This window comes from Tauraco erythrolophus, chromosome 4 (assembly GCF_009769465.1).
Source record: "Tauraco erythrolophus isolate bTauEry1 chromosome 4, bTauEry1.pri, whole genome shotgun sequence".
In the NCBI taxonomy this organism is placed as follows: Eukaryota; Metazoa; Chordata; class Aves; order Musophagiformes; family Musophagidae; genus Tauraco; species Tauraco erythrolophus.
Genome location: NC_141468.1, coordinates 49,086,712 through 49,103,271, shown reverse-complemented (window position 1 = coordinate 49,103,271; position 16,560 = coordinate 49,086,712). Strand labels below are relative to the sequence as shown.

Here is a 16,560-nt window from a genome sequence, read left to right as displayed (position 1 = left end):
TATGTCTAAAGCTTAGAGTACTCAAGAGGCTCTCCACAAGTAAGCAGAAAGGAATCCTGCAACTCCCTCAACTACAAACCTGGGTCAACTAATTAATTATTTGACAATTCCTTCAGGGACTATTATAAACGGAAAGGAAAGTCTACATAACAAAAAGTCGAGTGTCAATTTTCAAATTACTGAGAATAAAAATACACTTGTACTAAATGTCTTATAGTTTACAAGTAGCAATTCTTGGAGACATCTCATGCAATTGACCTAGGTCAGTTACTCTTTCTTAACTGTCTAAGATCTTTATTTAAAAAAAATATTACCAGTAGGTATAATCATATCTAAGAAAAAGAGCACATTAGGAATTGAGTGCTAGAAAAAGAGGAAGGGTGTTAGGAAGACATGCCAAGCTGTATAATCAGACCCAGGAAAACACTTCTGAGATCAAAATTACATAGACAGAATTAAGAAAACTAAATTCAGGACAGCAATGTTCACCTAAATCATGAGAGTTCAAGATCCTCTAAGCATTTAAAACACCATGCAAAAAATTTTCACTGTCCTGAAAGATGTAATGTTGTCCATATTTAATGGCTTTGCAACGAAGGTGTCAAAATAGTAAGGGTAAATCTCATATTCTGGCTTAACGTTCAGCTAATTAATTTTTAGGAAATGATTGTCTAAATGCATAAATTATTGAAAATGTTACTGCTTTTACACACACTTCCCGATTATTATAAAAATGATTAAATGTATTAGAACAGCTTTCTTATAATGTCATTGTTGTTATTTTCCTACAAAGCTTCATAACCATCCCTATAAAATATCCTGATATTACTGAGCAATCAAATGACAAATATATTTCATTCAACAAATACAATTAGTTTTTACAAATGTAAAAGTGAAAAGCATTCCTAATGGTACATGCAGAAGTATAAAAAGTAAGGCAGCTGTTAACACAGATCTATGAAAGTTGTTAGTTTTTAAGAAACAAGATGAAAACTGTCTTGCAGTACAAATTTGTGATGTATCTGCATATGGAATTCCATTCTAATCACTTCTTTAAAAAAGGTTATAAAAGAATGAAGTAAAAGTTCAGAGAGGGACAAAAAGACAAAAAGTAGTACAAAGTAATGTGAAAAGAGACTAACTGGACTAAACTTTTATTTACAAGAGTGAATAGTGACCATGAGATAAGAGAATTCTCAATTCTAGGGGAAGTTAGGAGGGGGAGCACTAAAACGGCCAAGCTGGACTTTGGGAGAGCTGACTTTGGACTGTTTAGAAGTCTGGTTAATAAAGTCCAGTGGGAGACAGCTCTCAAGGGTAAGGGGGCGCCAGAGGGCTGGTTACTCCTCAAAAAGGAAATTCTGGAGGCACAGGAGCGAGCTGTCCCTGTGTGCCGGAAATCGAGCCGCCAGGGTAGAAAACCGTCTGGATGACCAAGGAGATTTGGGAACACCTCAAAAGAAAAAGGGAAGTCTATAAGTCTTGGAAGAATGGGCAGGCATCCAGGGAGGACTACAGGGAGGAAGTTAGGGCATGTAGGGAGATAATCAGGGGGGCAAAAGCCCAACTGGAACTTAGACTAGCCTGCTTCGTAAAGGACAACAAAAAGTCCTTCTATAAATACATTAATAACAAAAGGAGGGCTAAAGATCACCTCCAGCCCCTACTGGACATGGGGTACGTTAGTCACTAGGGATGAGGACAAGGCTGAGGTCCTTAATGCCTTCTTTGCCTCAGTCTTTAATAATAAGGTTAGTAGTTCCCAGGTGAGCTGGCCTATGGTGCCTGAGAGCAGGGAGGGAGAGCAAATCGAAGCTCCTGTGATCCAAGAGGAACGGGTCAAGGATCTGCTTCACCAACTGGATGCCCACAAGTCTATGGGGCCTGATGGTATCCACCCGAGAGTCCTGAGAGAGCTGGCGGATGTCATTGCCAAACCCCTGTCCATTATCTTTGGGCAGTCTTGGCTCACTGGGGAAGTTCCGCTGGACTGGAGGCTGGCGGATGTTACCCCCATTTACAAAAAAGGACGGAAGGAGGATCCGGGGAACTACAGGCCTGTCAGTCTGACCTCGGTGACGGGCAAAGTCATGGAACAGGTTATCTTGAGTGCTATTAATGAGCACATACAGGTTAACCGGGTGATCAGGCCCAGTCAGCATGGGTTTATGAAAGGCAGGTCTTGCCAATCAAACCTGATCACCTTCTATGATGGGGTGACCTGCCTGGTTGATGAGGGAAGGGCTGTGGATGTAGTTTTCCTTGACCTCAGTAAAGCCTTTGATACAGTTTCTCATAGTGTTCTGGTTGAGAAACTGGTAACCGCTGGCCTGGATAGGCACACCCTCCTTTGGGTTAAAAACTGGCTGGATGGCCGGGCCCAAAGAGTGGTGGTAAATGGGGCTAAATCCGGCTGGAGGCCGGTCACCAGTGGGGTTCCCCAGGGCTCAGTGCTGGGTCCGGTTCTGTTTAACATCTTTATCAATGACCTGGATGAGGGAATTGAATGTACCCTCAGTAAATTTGCAGACGACACCAAGCTGGGAGGCTGTGTCGATCTGCTCGAGGGTAGGGAGACCTGGAGAGCAAGGAGGTGGTGGGTGACAGCCAACATGGCTTCACCAAAGGCAGATCGTGCCTGACCAACTTGGTGGCCTTTTACGATGGGGTGACAGCATCGGTGGACAAGGGTCGACCAATGGATGTCATCTACCTGGACTTGTGCAAAGCTTTTGACACTGTCCCGCACGACATTCTTCTCTCTAAATTAGAGAGTCATGGGTTTGATGGATGGACCACTCGGTGGATAAGGAATTGGCTCAATGGCCGCACTCAGAGAGTAGTGGTCAACGGCTCAATGTCCAAGTGGAGACCGGTCATGAGTGGCGTCCCTCAGGGGTCCGTGTTGGGCCCGGCCCTCTTCAACATCTTTGTCGGTGACGTGGACAGTGGCATGGAGTGCACCCTCAGCAAGTTCGCCGATGACACCAAGCTGTGTGGTGCCGTCGACACGCTGGAAGGGAGGGATGCCATCCAGAGGGACCTTGACAGGCTGGAGAGGTGGGCCCGTACCAACCTCATGAAGTTTAACCAGACCAAATGCAAGGTCCTACATCTGGGTCGTGGCAATCCCAGGCATAAATACAGACTGGGTGGTGATTGGATCGAGAGCAGCCCTGAGGAGAAGGACTTGGGAGTACTGGTGGACGAGAAGCTCAATATGAGCCGGCAATGTGCTCTTGCGGCCCAGAAGGCCAACCGCGTCCTGGGCTGCATCAAGAGGAGCGTGGCCAGCAGGTCGAGGGAGGTGATTCTCCCCCTCTACTCTGCCCTCGTGAGACCTCACTTGGAGTACTGCGTCCAGTTCTGGAGTCCCCAACATAAGAAGGACATGGACCAGTTGGAGAGGGTCCAGAGGAGGGCCACGAAGATGATAAGAGGGCTGGAGCACCTTTCCTATGAGGACAGGCTGAAAGAGTTGGGGCTGTTCAGCCTGGAGAAGAGGAGGCTCCGGGGTGACCTTATAGCGGTCTTCCAGTACCTCAAGGGGGCCTACAGGAAAGATGGGGAGAGGCTGTTCAGGAGGGCCAGTTATGATAGGACAAGGGGTAATGGTTTTAAAATAGAGGGAGGTAGGTTCAGGTTGGATATTAGGAAAAAATTTTTTACTATGAGAGTGGTAGAACACTGGAACAGGTTGCCCAGAGAGGTGGTGGATGCTCCATCCCTGGAGACGTTCAAGGCCAGGTTGGACAAGGCCCTGAGCAACCTGATCTAGTAGGAGATATCCCTGTTCCTTGCAGGGGGGTTGGACTAGATGACCTTTGAAGGTCCCTTCCAGCCCTAACCATTCTATGATTCTATGATTCTATGATTCAGAGGGATTTGAACAGACTGAATAGTTGGGCTGAGGCCAATGGCATGGGCTTTAATAAGGCCAAGTGCAGAGTCCTTCACTTGGGGTATAAAAACCCCAAGCATCGCTATAGGCTCGGGGAAGAGTGGCTGGAGAGCTGCCTGGCAGAGAAGGACCTGGGGGTGTTGACTGACTACCAGCTTGATATGAGCCAGCAGTGTGCCCAGGTGGCCAAAAAGGCCAATGGGATACTGGCATGTATCAAAAATAGTGTGACCAGCAGGAACAGGGCAGTGACAATATTCCGCACCTGGAATATTGTGTCCAGTTTTGGGCCCCTCGCTTTAAGAGAGATATGGAGCTCCTGGAGTAGGTACAAAGAAGGGTGACTAAACTGGTCAAGGGGCTGGAAAATAAAACTTATGGGGAGCGGCTGAGGGAGTTGGGGCTGTTTAGCCTGGAGAGAGGAGGCTGAGGGGAGACCTGATTACAGCCTACAAATACTTGAGAAGGGATGGTGGGGAGGTGGGGGAAGGGCTCTTTACATTAGTGATGGGTGACAGGACAAGAGGAAATGGGTATAAGCTTAGTCAGGGGAGATTCAGGTTGGATGTTAGAAAGAATTTCTTCTCTGAAAGGGTTGTCAGCCACTGGAATAGGCTGCCCAGGGAGGTGGTTGAGTCCCCATCCCTGGATGTGTTTAAGAAAAGGGTGGATGAACTATTTAGGGATATGGTTTAATGGGAGATTAGGGATGGTTGGACTGGATGATCTCTAAGGTCTTTTCCAACCTAGAAAATCTACGAAATCTATGAAATCTATGAAATATATGGATGAATATAAGAGAGATCTAAAAATCCATACAATGCACAGAACCTATACTGAAAGACTTTATTTTCATACTAACTTTGGAAATTATCAGGATTGAAATAAATGAAAGGAAGCACATTTTAATCACCATATAAATTTGTGAAACTCCTCACTTTAATATATAGTAGAGGTCAAATACATAAGTTCAAAAATGGATTAAATAAGTTTACAGAGATCAATTGTTAATATACTAGGTACACACTATACTCTAGAAACAAATTTTAGCTCAACTTCCCAGATAACTGACTGCTGTAATATGATTCTGTACTTGTCCTGTTTTTTAGTATGCACATTTACTAAACATTTTGCTACTGCCCATTTTTTGAACAGATACTAATGAATTACTTGGATTTTCAGTCTGAAAATGGAACTTAGGCTCCCAAATCGCTTTGGCACTGTTGACATTTTTCCAGAAGACTTACAATATTAAATGGTTTTAAGTTAACTTGAAATCTGAAATCATTACAGGTTCCATTTGCTTAAAAATGTATAAAAACCCATGAACCCTGGCAATTTAGCAGACAGATACTATATCTGGTTAGCAAACTAAACAGAGCCAAGGGATGGACTTCAATTCTTGCCCATAGTAATCCCTTCTGTTTAACCGTTAGCTCAGTATCTACTATAGGACAGCCTAGGCCATGGTCCGTTCTCAATGGCAGTATGGATGAGGCAATCCTGGTTTTGGGAGATGGGGATAGAAGGAAAGAGATGGATAGGTAGGAGAGAAGAGATGAGAAGAGTAGTTAGGTGTATAGATATCAGACATGATGTACCAGTTATGCAGCATCTGTTAGTTAATAGCACAGTCATATCCCAGTAATAACATGGGCACAATATGTCTTAAACATAATATTAGAATTAAATCATGCAAAAGTAATTCATGGAAATAATTGGTGAAAAAAGGGAAAATACTTTTAATGCTCCCATAAAACTTTTTGAAAAGAAGGCTTTTTAAAAAGGTCAAGCTTATGCTGATTAAATAAAACAAAAATGTTTAATTATGAAACTACTTATAAAATCATCATCAAAATAGAGAGAAGATGACAAGTACACAAAACTAGTCAGATTTTTTTCCTATTAAGTTTGCAAAATAAGTAAAGAGAACACCATAAACCAACCTGGATTAGCGTAGCAGCTTCATGCTTCTGCCTCAAAGCTTCTATACACTGATGATTCTCCGTTTTGGTGCAGCCAGTTTTCCTCCTGGCATGGTACTGCCGCCAAAGGGACTGAATCACTGATGCTGCCTTACGTAGCCTTGTAGAGAAACAAATACCTTTATGAATGACATAGCCTCACCAGCACAACTGAATTATCATAGCTGCTAAACTATTGCCATAAAATATAGTACTATGAATTGAGGCAAATGGAAGGCTCTGCTATTAAACTGTTAAGAAATTACAATCCCGACATGACATATATGTTCAGAAACACTGGAGGATATTCACATCACATAACTTTGGAAATCCAATTACCTAAGAGGACTAATCTCTCCTGGGCTCTGTTCCCTATATATTCACTGGAGAGGAAGAGTCTCCTCAAGGGAAGGATTAGGAGCAGAAGCAGTTCAACAATGACTGAATAAGCTATTGGAGGGGTCACTTATCTCCACTATCCATAGAAAAAAAACCCATAACAACTAAACAGAACTAAATGCTGAAAACTGCATGAGACAAATATCTCCAATGAAGCTGACAGGAAAAACTGAGAAAGTGCAATTTTATCGTTTACCTACTTTTACCCTTCAATTTAACGTTACTAACCACTGGTTATATGTGTACATTTTCTAATTTGCTCATTGTTCAATAAGCACTGATTACAGACTATTTAGATTTGTTCAGTGACTGAATTTCTAAATATATGTTCAATTAAGTTATACTGATGAAGAAAAAGTTTAAGGGCAGCTCTGTATTATTCTTACTATCTTGGAATCCTTTTCTCCACAAAATTCTCATTTCAATTGGACAGTGGGTTTAAGGCATGACACCTAAATTTCCCTCAATCTTTACATATTTTCTTGTCTTGTGCAGTGCATCTATTTAAATAGAGGAGTCCTTTTCAGTAAAAAAGCACACTTTAGCAGCTAAGCCAGATTTTTTTTTCCCTAAAATATGTTTATTAAGTTTACCAACCCCAAAACATGGTTTACATCTGTAAAAGCTTTTCATCTGTAAAAAGCAGTAGCTGAGTTAAAAAACAAAGAAAACTCCTCTAAAGGTTTGTATTCTGCGTTGAGTAGAACTGTCCAACAAGAGACTTACAGAATGCATTTAAAACACTAACTAAAAACTCTAAATGAACTATTTCAAAAGATTTTTCTGAAGAGTTCATCTTCCATAACAGACAACTGTACTCTTACTTTCAGCTTCCTGAGAGGCAATGATGAATTCTATGGTCTTCCTGAATAATAATTCTATGACAAATTATTAGTGTCTCAAGTATCTACTAAGCACTTCTGTCCATTTACCGTAAGTCTAAACAGCATGAAGAAGCACACCTTGCATGCTTGCTCTTCATAGTGTTCTCAAGACATGCATTTTTGAAACTGAATTCTTACGAAAACATAACTGAATTTTTGTACCTTTAGGGTGAAAATTTCAGCTTCTGTTTTCCCTGAAATATTCTGGTTTTCTACGTCCAGAACCATACAAACCAGCAGCAAATGCATTCCAAGGAGGTAATAAACCAATCTGTTGCATGAGGGAGAATATTTAGGGGCAGAGAACAAGTTGAACTGGCCCCTCACCCCTGCCTCTACTTTTAAGCAGCAGGTTGAGGCATGCTGGAGGAGTACCAAGGGCAGGGCAGGCTGTTAGCTCTTCAGTCATCACAACAGCAGGAGATTGGTCTAAGGTCAAGGGAGTAGGATAGTAGATTTAAGCAACTTTTCCCTCTTGCTTTCTAAACGATACTGACTGTAAACTCCACACAGATGAATCTTGAATGTCTAATGAAAAGTATAGCAAAACCACCTTACACTAGTTTGTAGTTTAAACTGCCTCAAAACTCCTGCAAACCATCCAGCATTTTCATCCCTAACATTGTATGTGTCATTGAATTAGTGTCATAAATTTACTACAAAAAAAGGAAAAGGTAAGAGACCAAGTTTTTGAATTATCTTACTATACAGTATTTTTAAATTATTTTCAGTACATACATATCTATATTCTAATATATCAACAGACAGAATACCACAAAGGATTGTTGTTAATATGAAAGTCTAGTGTGCATCACCTTAAAATAACTCTTTATTGTCTAATAAGCTTAAAAATACTGTTTTCTTATTGCAAGTTCTGTGCCTCTATTTTACACAAGAAATCCGCTCTCCTATTGCCTACCCATATAATCTATTTGAAAGCAACCTGACACCTGTCTTACCTTTCTGTATCATTCTCAAAATTCTGATGATCTCTTCCCATATTACTCACTACTATCTCTGGCTGTTGCAATGTGAGTCGGGCTGACATGTTATTGTTGATTTTGCTCTCCTCGCTATAATTAATACAAGATTCAGTGCTCTTCTGCTTCACTCTCTGATCCTCTTTATTTTCCTTTTGGTGCACAGGTATGGAGGAGTTAATGAATGTGGCCTGAATATGGTCAGTAGCAATCCATCTTTCGGAAGGATCCAACAAGACCTGTTTATTTTCTGTCGCACACATGATAAAGAGGTTATTTTCCTGTAGGCAGCCAGTGGATGTTTGCTTTAAATGATTTTGCAGTGCTTCTGGTCCATCTCTGTCAGTAATGTTTAGTTCACCGTACTCATGTGCGTATCGATGTTTAATACTAAGTTTCATCAACTCATTAAAATACCAGCATTGTCCCTGTGCAGAATCAATAGAAGAGGCAATTCTGAAAAAAGAAAAAAATGTTTTTACATGTGTTTCGGACTGTAAGAATGCTTTTTAAAAAATATATTCCCTCTATTATTTTCTAAGCTACCCTGTATTTTCAAGTATCCTTATGTGTTTCCATATCTTACAGTGAATAGTAATTACTCTGATTGAAAACCATTTTCAGTATTTATAAATCCTAATTCCATTTTTCTTTTTTCGGCAGTATTTACAATATACTCATATATATTAGATTGCTTATTCTACTCTGACTTTTTTTTTAACAAGGTTTCAGTTGGTTTGAAATAGGCACTAGGGCATCCATTTCACTATTAATTTTCTATGTGGTTGCAGGCATATGAAGCCGAAAATTTTAGCGGATTTGAGGCAATTTTGTTATAAATCCTGTAATAGCCTTAATAATCCAATTTTATCTGGAAACGATGAAAGCTAATATAAAAATAACAGTAATTTTAAAATGTAGATTAGAACTAGAGCAACAAAACCAACAGACTCAAACCAACAAACCACAATTCCTAGAGAGAATTTAGGAAAACAGAAACTTTAAGTACAGATATTTTTATTAATATAAGGGAAGGTGCTAGACTGAAGCAACTTTAATCTACAAAGTCTGGCTCTCATTAATTCTTTGTGTTACAGCATCTAAATGACAAGGATGAATAACAGAATCTTCCTTCCTGTTCATCATTCTTTAAAGGGGAAGCTTTTGTAAGATTTTATAGGGAAAAGACTCTTTACCTATACAACTATTTCCTCTAGTGAAGTTCAACTAAAAACTTTTTAGATTTTTAAGAATACACAGAGTCAGATCTTACGAGAGTAAAAAAGATTCCAACTCTTCTGCTAGTGCAACTTCAGTGCTCTTGGACAAAATATGAATGGCTAAATTGATAGGCCAATCCACACAGCTTAATTATGCAACTCACTGTGCATTAGCTGTACATTTGATTGCCCATTACACAACATTACGCCCAATTCTGTTAATTCCACAAATATGACAATTCCTAAAACAATTCCTAAAAATATTTAAACCAATGTATATATTTCCTTAAGGATCTAATAAATTCTAGCTGTCTCCTACTACACAGAATAGTAATTTCTTCAATATGAAATACTTAAAGGATTAGTTAAATATTTTAGATAAATACTTTAAATTAGTTAAAGTATTTAGGAAGATAAATTTGGTACAAGACCATTACCAAAGTTCTACAAAACACACTAAGATGACAAGATAAAAAAAGAAAAAAAAATGAATTCCCATCTTTTTTATTACTTTAGGAGTTTTTTTAGATTTGTTTGTTTGTTTGTATTTATTTGAGGATTAAAATACTGCAGAAAACCCAGAATATTTAATATATTGGGCAAAATAAACTTCTGTATGAAAAGTATATCCTGAGCATACTTGTTCATTCTCAGAAAACAGAAACAAAGAAAAACATAACACCATAACAGTGAACAGAGTAGGATACTTGTGCATCCTCTCCTTTGACAGGTGCAGAGGCATTTCAAGCAGATGTTTCACCCTTCCAGTGACTATGACTGTGGCAAGCAGAAATGGGAGGGGAGGTGGAATGCGACTGAAAATTCAGGCAGGGAGTAACTGTGTGGTCACCAGGGATCGTGAGTTACTTTTTTCACAGAAGCTGCTTTTGGGCAGCTTTTTCAAGCAGTGGTTGCAAAATACAGTCTTGACACTGTGGGTATGCACCCTATCTCACAGTTGACACATTCCCTGGCAATCCACAACTATACTCTAATTTTGTAGGATTTTTAGGCTGCCTTCAGTGTAGCAGTGGCTTTCCTTTCAGGCAGTCAGACCAGCCTAAGTTTCAAGAAACTACAAACAAAGCTGTAGTGACATATCAGAGAATTATGAGCAATGAAGTGGCTTGGTGACTGTATTTGGCGTTGTCCTGCAAAGGTTAAGCTCCAAGTACATATAACAAACATGAAGATGAGGCCTGAGTGCTAGGTGGCAGTCACCTTGGTGGTTCTCTTAGGTGAACCGGAATTTCAGGCAGCTTTGGAGAAAAGAAAGAACTATTCAATAGGTTTGGGGTAGAGCTATCCTATCAATGCACTGCAGCTTTCTCAGTGTCTCAAAAAGACTGCATTCTTCATATCAGAGATGTGCTCCTGAAGACCACCTATTCAAACCACAGAAAGGAATCTGATATAAGGGAAAATATGCAGGACCGATTTACTTCTTTAATGGAAAAAAACACATATGAGGAAAAAGAGAAGACAAAATAATAAATATGACAATATTAAGAGTTTTGATACCACAATATATCCTTTTCAGTCAATGTAAATCTATTGTTTGCCTTTCAAACCTTTTTTGACATTATAGATCAAGGGGTCTGGTCACCAACTCTTCTAGAATTGATTCTTGGTTAAGAACAAACCAAGGTTTTAAGCATAAATTGGCATCTAGACAAAACAAGAAATGGGATTGTCCTGATGGAAGCACCAGTATCCACACTGTCTGGCTGCTTAGTATGTAATGAAATGTAGATCAATATGGCAGCCTTGCTACAGCAAAGTTTTTATGGCTTCCAGCTTTGAATAGCACATTCCCTCATGTTCAATGTCTACTCATAGCTTCATTTTGATCTTAACATGTGGAAGCAATTTATGCCGTATGTAAATTTTAGCATAGCCACAAAGGATGCACCTCTTTTGCAGTGGGAGAAAGGGATAATAAGCCAGAAGAGGAAGTGATGGGTCTTTCATAGCAATCTACAAATGTGCCAGAATAGTGGCACTAATAGTACCTAAAGACCAAGATACTACTTTCACAAACAAATGCTAAGAGCAGAAATCTACCAGTACCTTTCTTACCCAAAAGATACCTCTCAACTTCTGCTAGGATTTTTAAGGGACTTTGAGAAAAGAGAAAAGCATTAGAATCAGATTTTAATCTATTTGGAAATTCAAGTCAGGCATTTATTAATGACTGCTACAACTTCAGTCCTAACATCAATTAACCAAGAGTATCCATCACCGTTGTCTTGGTAAATTTAGACCAAACCCTGCTCAGTTTCACACACAGTGTTTGGGGAGGGAAGAGCAGAGGTAGGGAGGAGTAAACCTCCACCGACACCACCTAGGAAGGGTAAGGACCCACGCACAGGCTGACTTAACAGATATGGACAAGGACAAATTATTCATCCTTAAAGGCCTTTCGGAGGAGTTTAAATCAGTCAAAATGTCGACACTTAGAAAGTTTAAGGTGGCAGTGGAAGCTTGCTTACAGAGCTGACATATTTTGTATAGAATTTCCTACTGCAATTGCATCTCCAACGACTGCCAGGTTATTTAAAGAGCATATTTTTGTCAGAATGATACAGTACAAATTATATGGAAAAGTCAGCAGAACAAATCTCTCAGAGACAAGAGGGACAGTGGACAAACAAGCCGGTTCTAATCAGCAATGGCAGTTTTCTCCTGGCCATTGCAGCTAAAACATAAATAATATTCTACCCCTTTGCGTGCTAGTTTGTGCGTTAGTTAAAATTTTGCTTAATGTCACATTTTTCCCTTTGTGGCTCTACTGTGATTTTCATAATTCTGATACATGGAATATTCAAATAGTACACTCCAATTTTAACTGAGCTTTTCTTTGTAAGAGTGTGGGGTAAAACCTAATTTGTCTTCGGGGAAACTTCTATAAGCATCATTACTGATGTTCAACTGCAGGTTACAAAAGTCCCTTACAAACATATGAAAGAGGTCACTGTTTACATATTCTCTCCTGCAATACCATTTATGAAATTCCTGTCATTTTCACCATATTATACATATAGTATTTAAAAAGTTCATGTTCCACTCCAGACATCTGCATATCTGATGACTAAATGCAAATTAGTGAAGCCAAGGTGTCGTCCTATTATTTTTTTGTATGATTACTTGTTACATGACATCTAAAGATTATGTGACAGAAAGCATTGATTAGAGAAATTTGATTTTAAAATATGTTTCATTCTTAAGCACGGCAAGAACAGTGAAGTTTCAGGCAGAAACAACACAGACAATTTAATTGGGCAGCCGTGGAGTATGAAACATGGATTAGGGAAGCAAGAAGTGATTACTTTTGGCAGCTTACATACTTGAGGTCGCACCTACAGGGGCTCATAACTTAGCAAGATGTGAAACAGACAGAAGTTTGCTCTGTCGTTGGCCTGTTCTTTAGCAATGTCACATTAATTCAGTCAAAGTATTGCAGTATGTACATATAATAGCTATGTTGTTAAGGCTTATATATAAACAAGTTGGTTAGAGTTCCTTTTATGAACTGCAGTTTTCAATGGTTTTCATATCATCCATAAATTGTACTTCTAGTCAAAATAAAATGTAGAGGGCTTTAACACACAAGAAATTAATTTTAAGACTAAATTTGATACAAGATGCTTTGACCATGTGAAAGTTACCAATTTAATATACTGTGAATGAATTCTCAAAATCTTAAAAAACTCACAATGCTCCCTCCCTGACCAAATCATACATTCAGGAAAGATGTTTATATGATTTTTTCTTCCCGTTATTGTTCTTCTCGAACATCTGCAAGCTCTTTCAAATGAAACTTGCACAGAATCATAGAAAAAATCTCAATTGAAGGAGGTCTCTAGTCCAATCTCCTGCTTCAAAGCTGGGTTAGCTCTGAGATCAGACCAGGTTGCTCAGAGCTTTATCCAGTTAGGTCTTGAAAACCTCCAAGAAAAGAGACAGCACAACCTCTCTGGGCAACCTGTTGCAATTCATTGATTTGCAACAGTGAAAAGGTTTTTCCGTATGTCTAGTTGTACTGGGTCTGACTGGGATGGAGTTAATTCTCATTATAGCTGCCCATGGTGCTGTATTTTAGATTTGTGACTGAAACTGTATTAGTAAAACATTGATGCTCTGCTTCAATGTGATTGGCCGGAGTCAAGACCTTCTCTGTCCCACTCAGCAAGTAGGCTGGGAGTGGGCAAGAGGCTGGGAAGGGACACAGCCAAGACAGGTGATCTGAACTGTCCAAAACTATATTCCATGCCATATAACATTGTGCTCAGCAAATAAAACCTTGGGGGTAGTCTTCCCAAGGCAGCCATTGCTCAGAGAATGGTTGGGCATCAGTCTGCCAGTGGGAGGAGGTGAGTGATTGTTTTCCTTTATTTTTTTTTTTCCTTCTTCCCCTCTTCACTGTTTTTATCTTGATCCATGGGTTTTTCTTGCTTCTGATCTTCTGATTATCTCTCCCATCCTGCTGGTGTGGGGAGTAGTGAGCAAGTAGCTAGTAGGTTCCTAGTTACTGGCTGGAATCAACCCACCACACCAGTCTGAACCTCTCTTGTTTCAGCTTACATCCTTGTTGCTCATCATTCTGTTGAGCACCACTGCAAACAGCCTGGATCTGTCTTCTTGAGTGTCTGCTCGAACCTCTTGACCATCTTGGGGCCATACGCCTAACTTGTTTCCAGTTTATCAATGTCTTCTATGTATTGGTGACCTGAAATATGGGACACAGTAGATGTGAGCTAATATGGGCTAAAGAGAGGGAAATAATAACTTCTCTCAATCCACTGGCTATGTTCTTGCAGATACAGCCCCGTCTATTCTTAACTTTCTTTGGTACCAGGGCACACTGCTGACTAACATTCAGTTTCTTATCTACCCAGATCTAAAGGTCCTTTTCAGCAGAGACATTTATCAGCCAACCAGTCCCAACCTGTATTGTTGCAAGGAGTCACTCCTTCCAAGGTAAAGAACTTTTCACTTGTTGAATTCACAAAGCTCCTGTTGGCTTGTCTCCCAGCTTGCTTAGGTCCTTCTGAATGGTAGCCCTGCTCTCAGGCCTGTAAAGAGTTTCCTCCAAATTGTTGTCATCTGCAAGCATGGTAAGTGTGCATTTCATCTCCTGCTCCAGGTTTTTGACAAAGATGTTAGATGGACAAGTCAGCTTCCAGAATATAGCATGAGGCATTACCTAGTTAATGGATGGTCTGATCCTGACTACCCGACACATTTCTTACCTTCTAGGTGTCCATTCATGCAGACCATGGTTAAATAAACCACTAAATTTTGTGAATATCATCTTTCCCTCCCATGTTTTACCACCTTGCAGAACTGTATTTGAAAGTTAGGTCCTCAGATTCTACTACATCTCTCTCACAAGTCATATCCTAATTACAGACTGGCTTTTTTTTTTTTTTTTCTGTGAAGGATATTGATGAAACAGGTCCTAAATCTCAGACATAAGAAAATTTTCTCTACCGTAAAGGAGGAGGAGTACCTTTTTTTCCATTTAAGAAAAAGAATGGAGAGAACACTATTTCAAAATGGTAAATAGATTAGGAAGTATCAGTTTCTCACCTGCAAACCAGAAGCCAAAAATCACAGAAGTTGAGAAGATGTATATTGAGGGTTTAATGAGTTCTAGGAGCCACCTAGATATTACATCTGTCGTAGAAAACTGCACTGTATAATTTCTCCCAGACTACCTTCAATCTAATTCTTAACACGAACCTCTTTTCAAATAAATCTTTTTTTTGTGAGCTATAAAGATTTTATTGCAGCTTAGTAACAGCCAACAATACATCAATGTTATAACCTGTTAGGTAGTAAGAAGACACCACGGAAATACAGGTTCACATGTAAACGCAAATCAGTTAGATTCTGAAAAAAAAGCGGGCACTTTTCCTGAACCAACAAAATACAGAAGGACAAGTTCAGACTAAAGTATTGTCAAATGTCACATGCTTTGCCTGTTCTGGGATAATGTTCAGTACCTGGCTGGATCAAGAAAACCATCTTTCCAAACACCAGCAGACAAGGTGGATATCAAAAGGACTACAAGGATATTGTGAACCTGCTAGGAAATGAAAAGGAACTAAGAAAGAAGAAAGTAGGCAATATTATCAAGTGGAAAAATATAAGAAGTTATTTAGATACTACAAAGCAATGAACGGATAGCAGGTATAAACAATAAATTACCAATGTCTAAGCCAAAGTCACTGGACAACTAACCACGGTAATAATGATAAAGGTAGTAAGTACGACAAAATAAAGGACTTGTAAACAGAGCCATCTGATCCTCTGCTTTAAGAGAAAAGAGGTCAAATCTTTTGCAGTCATTTAGAACGTGAATAATACAAACATGGAAAACAAATGCAGGAAAAAAAATAGAGCATATTGCATCAATGGTCAAATCAGGTTTGATTAAGCTAAAGTTGGAAATCATGTTAATATGATTATACCTCTTCCAGGATTTAAGCTACTATTCCTGCATACCACTGTACTATGTTGTGTGTATGAATTCATTCAGCTACTAACTGAAAGTTTTGAACTACCTGTTTTCTCAAAATTAAGCAAACAAGTCAAGGCCCATACATTTTAATATCTGTCTAAAACACTCTCTGTGCTGAACATAATACATTTCCAGGCAAAAAGCTAAGTAAAATTCACAGGACACCAGGAACTACACTAAAAATACAGGAAAACATATTTCTGAACACAATTTATAGTCATATAAATACATACCCTAGTTCAGCAGCTTTTTTTTTCAGTAGAACATTTTCGTCAATTTGAACTTGACAAAGTTCCAGAAAAGTTCTTGATTCCGATCCTTTGATTCTTTCAGTTGTGGGTAAAGTATGATAGTTTAAGATTTCACCATCAAGAAACTGTAAACTAGGAAGGACTCTACACAACGAAGCCCTTAGAAAATAAAAAGTCATAATAGTTTTTATGAAAAAAACTTAATGCTAAAACTCCCATTCTATTGATACAATCATGTAACAAGACAGAACATGATGATAGTTCTCTAAGTATTTGTATATATTTGTCCTTATTTCATATGTTAATATATTAACTAAAACTTTATTCTTAATAAACCACGGAACTTAACAAGAATTCTTAATACTTTGTTGGTATAAAGACCACTGCTGAAATACTGACCTCAGGGAGGTCAATTCACTAGAGCTAGCATTTTGC

General features: G+C 39.2%; 1 protein-coding gene across 1 annotated transcript in view; it reads right to left on the bottom strand.

The window, feature by feature from the left end:
• LRRIQ1 (leucine rich repeats and IQ motif containing 1) overlaps positions 1–16,560 on the bottom strand; it is a 114,901-nt gene that overhangs the window by 70,277 nt on the left and 28,064 nt on the right. Inside the window, 3 exon segments of the mRNA XM_086610728.1 lie at positions 5,848–5,986; positions 8,108–8,584; positions 16,108–16,284. Of these exon segments, the coding sequence (XP_086466854.1) occupies positions 5,848–5,986; positions 8,108–8,584; positions 16,108–16,284 (793 nt within the window).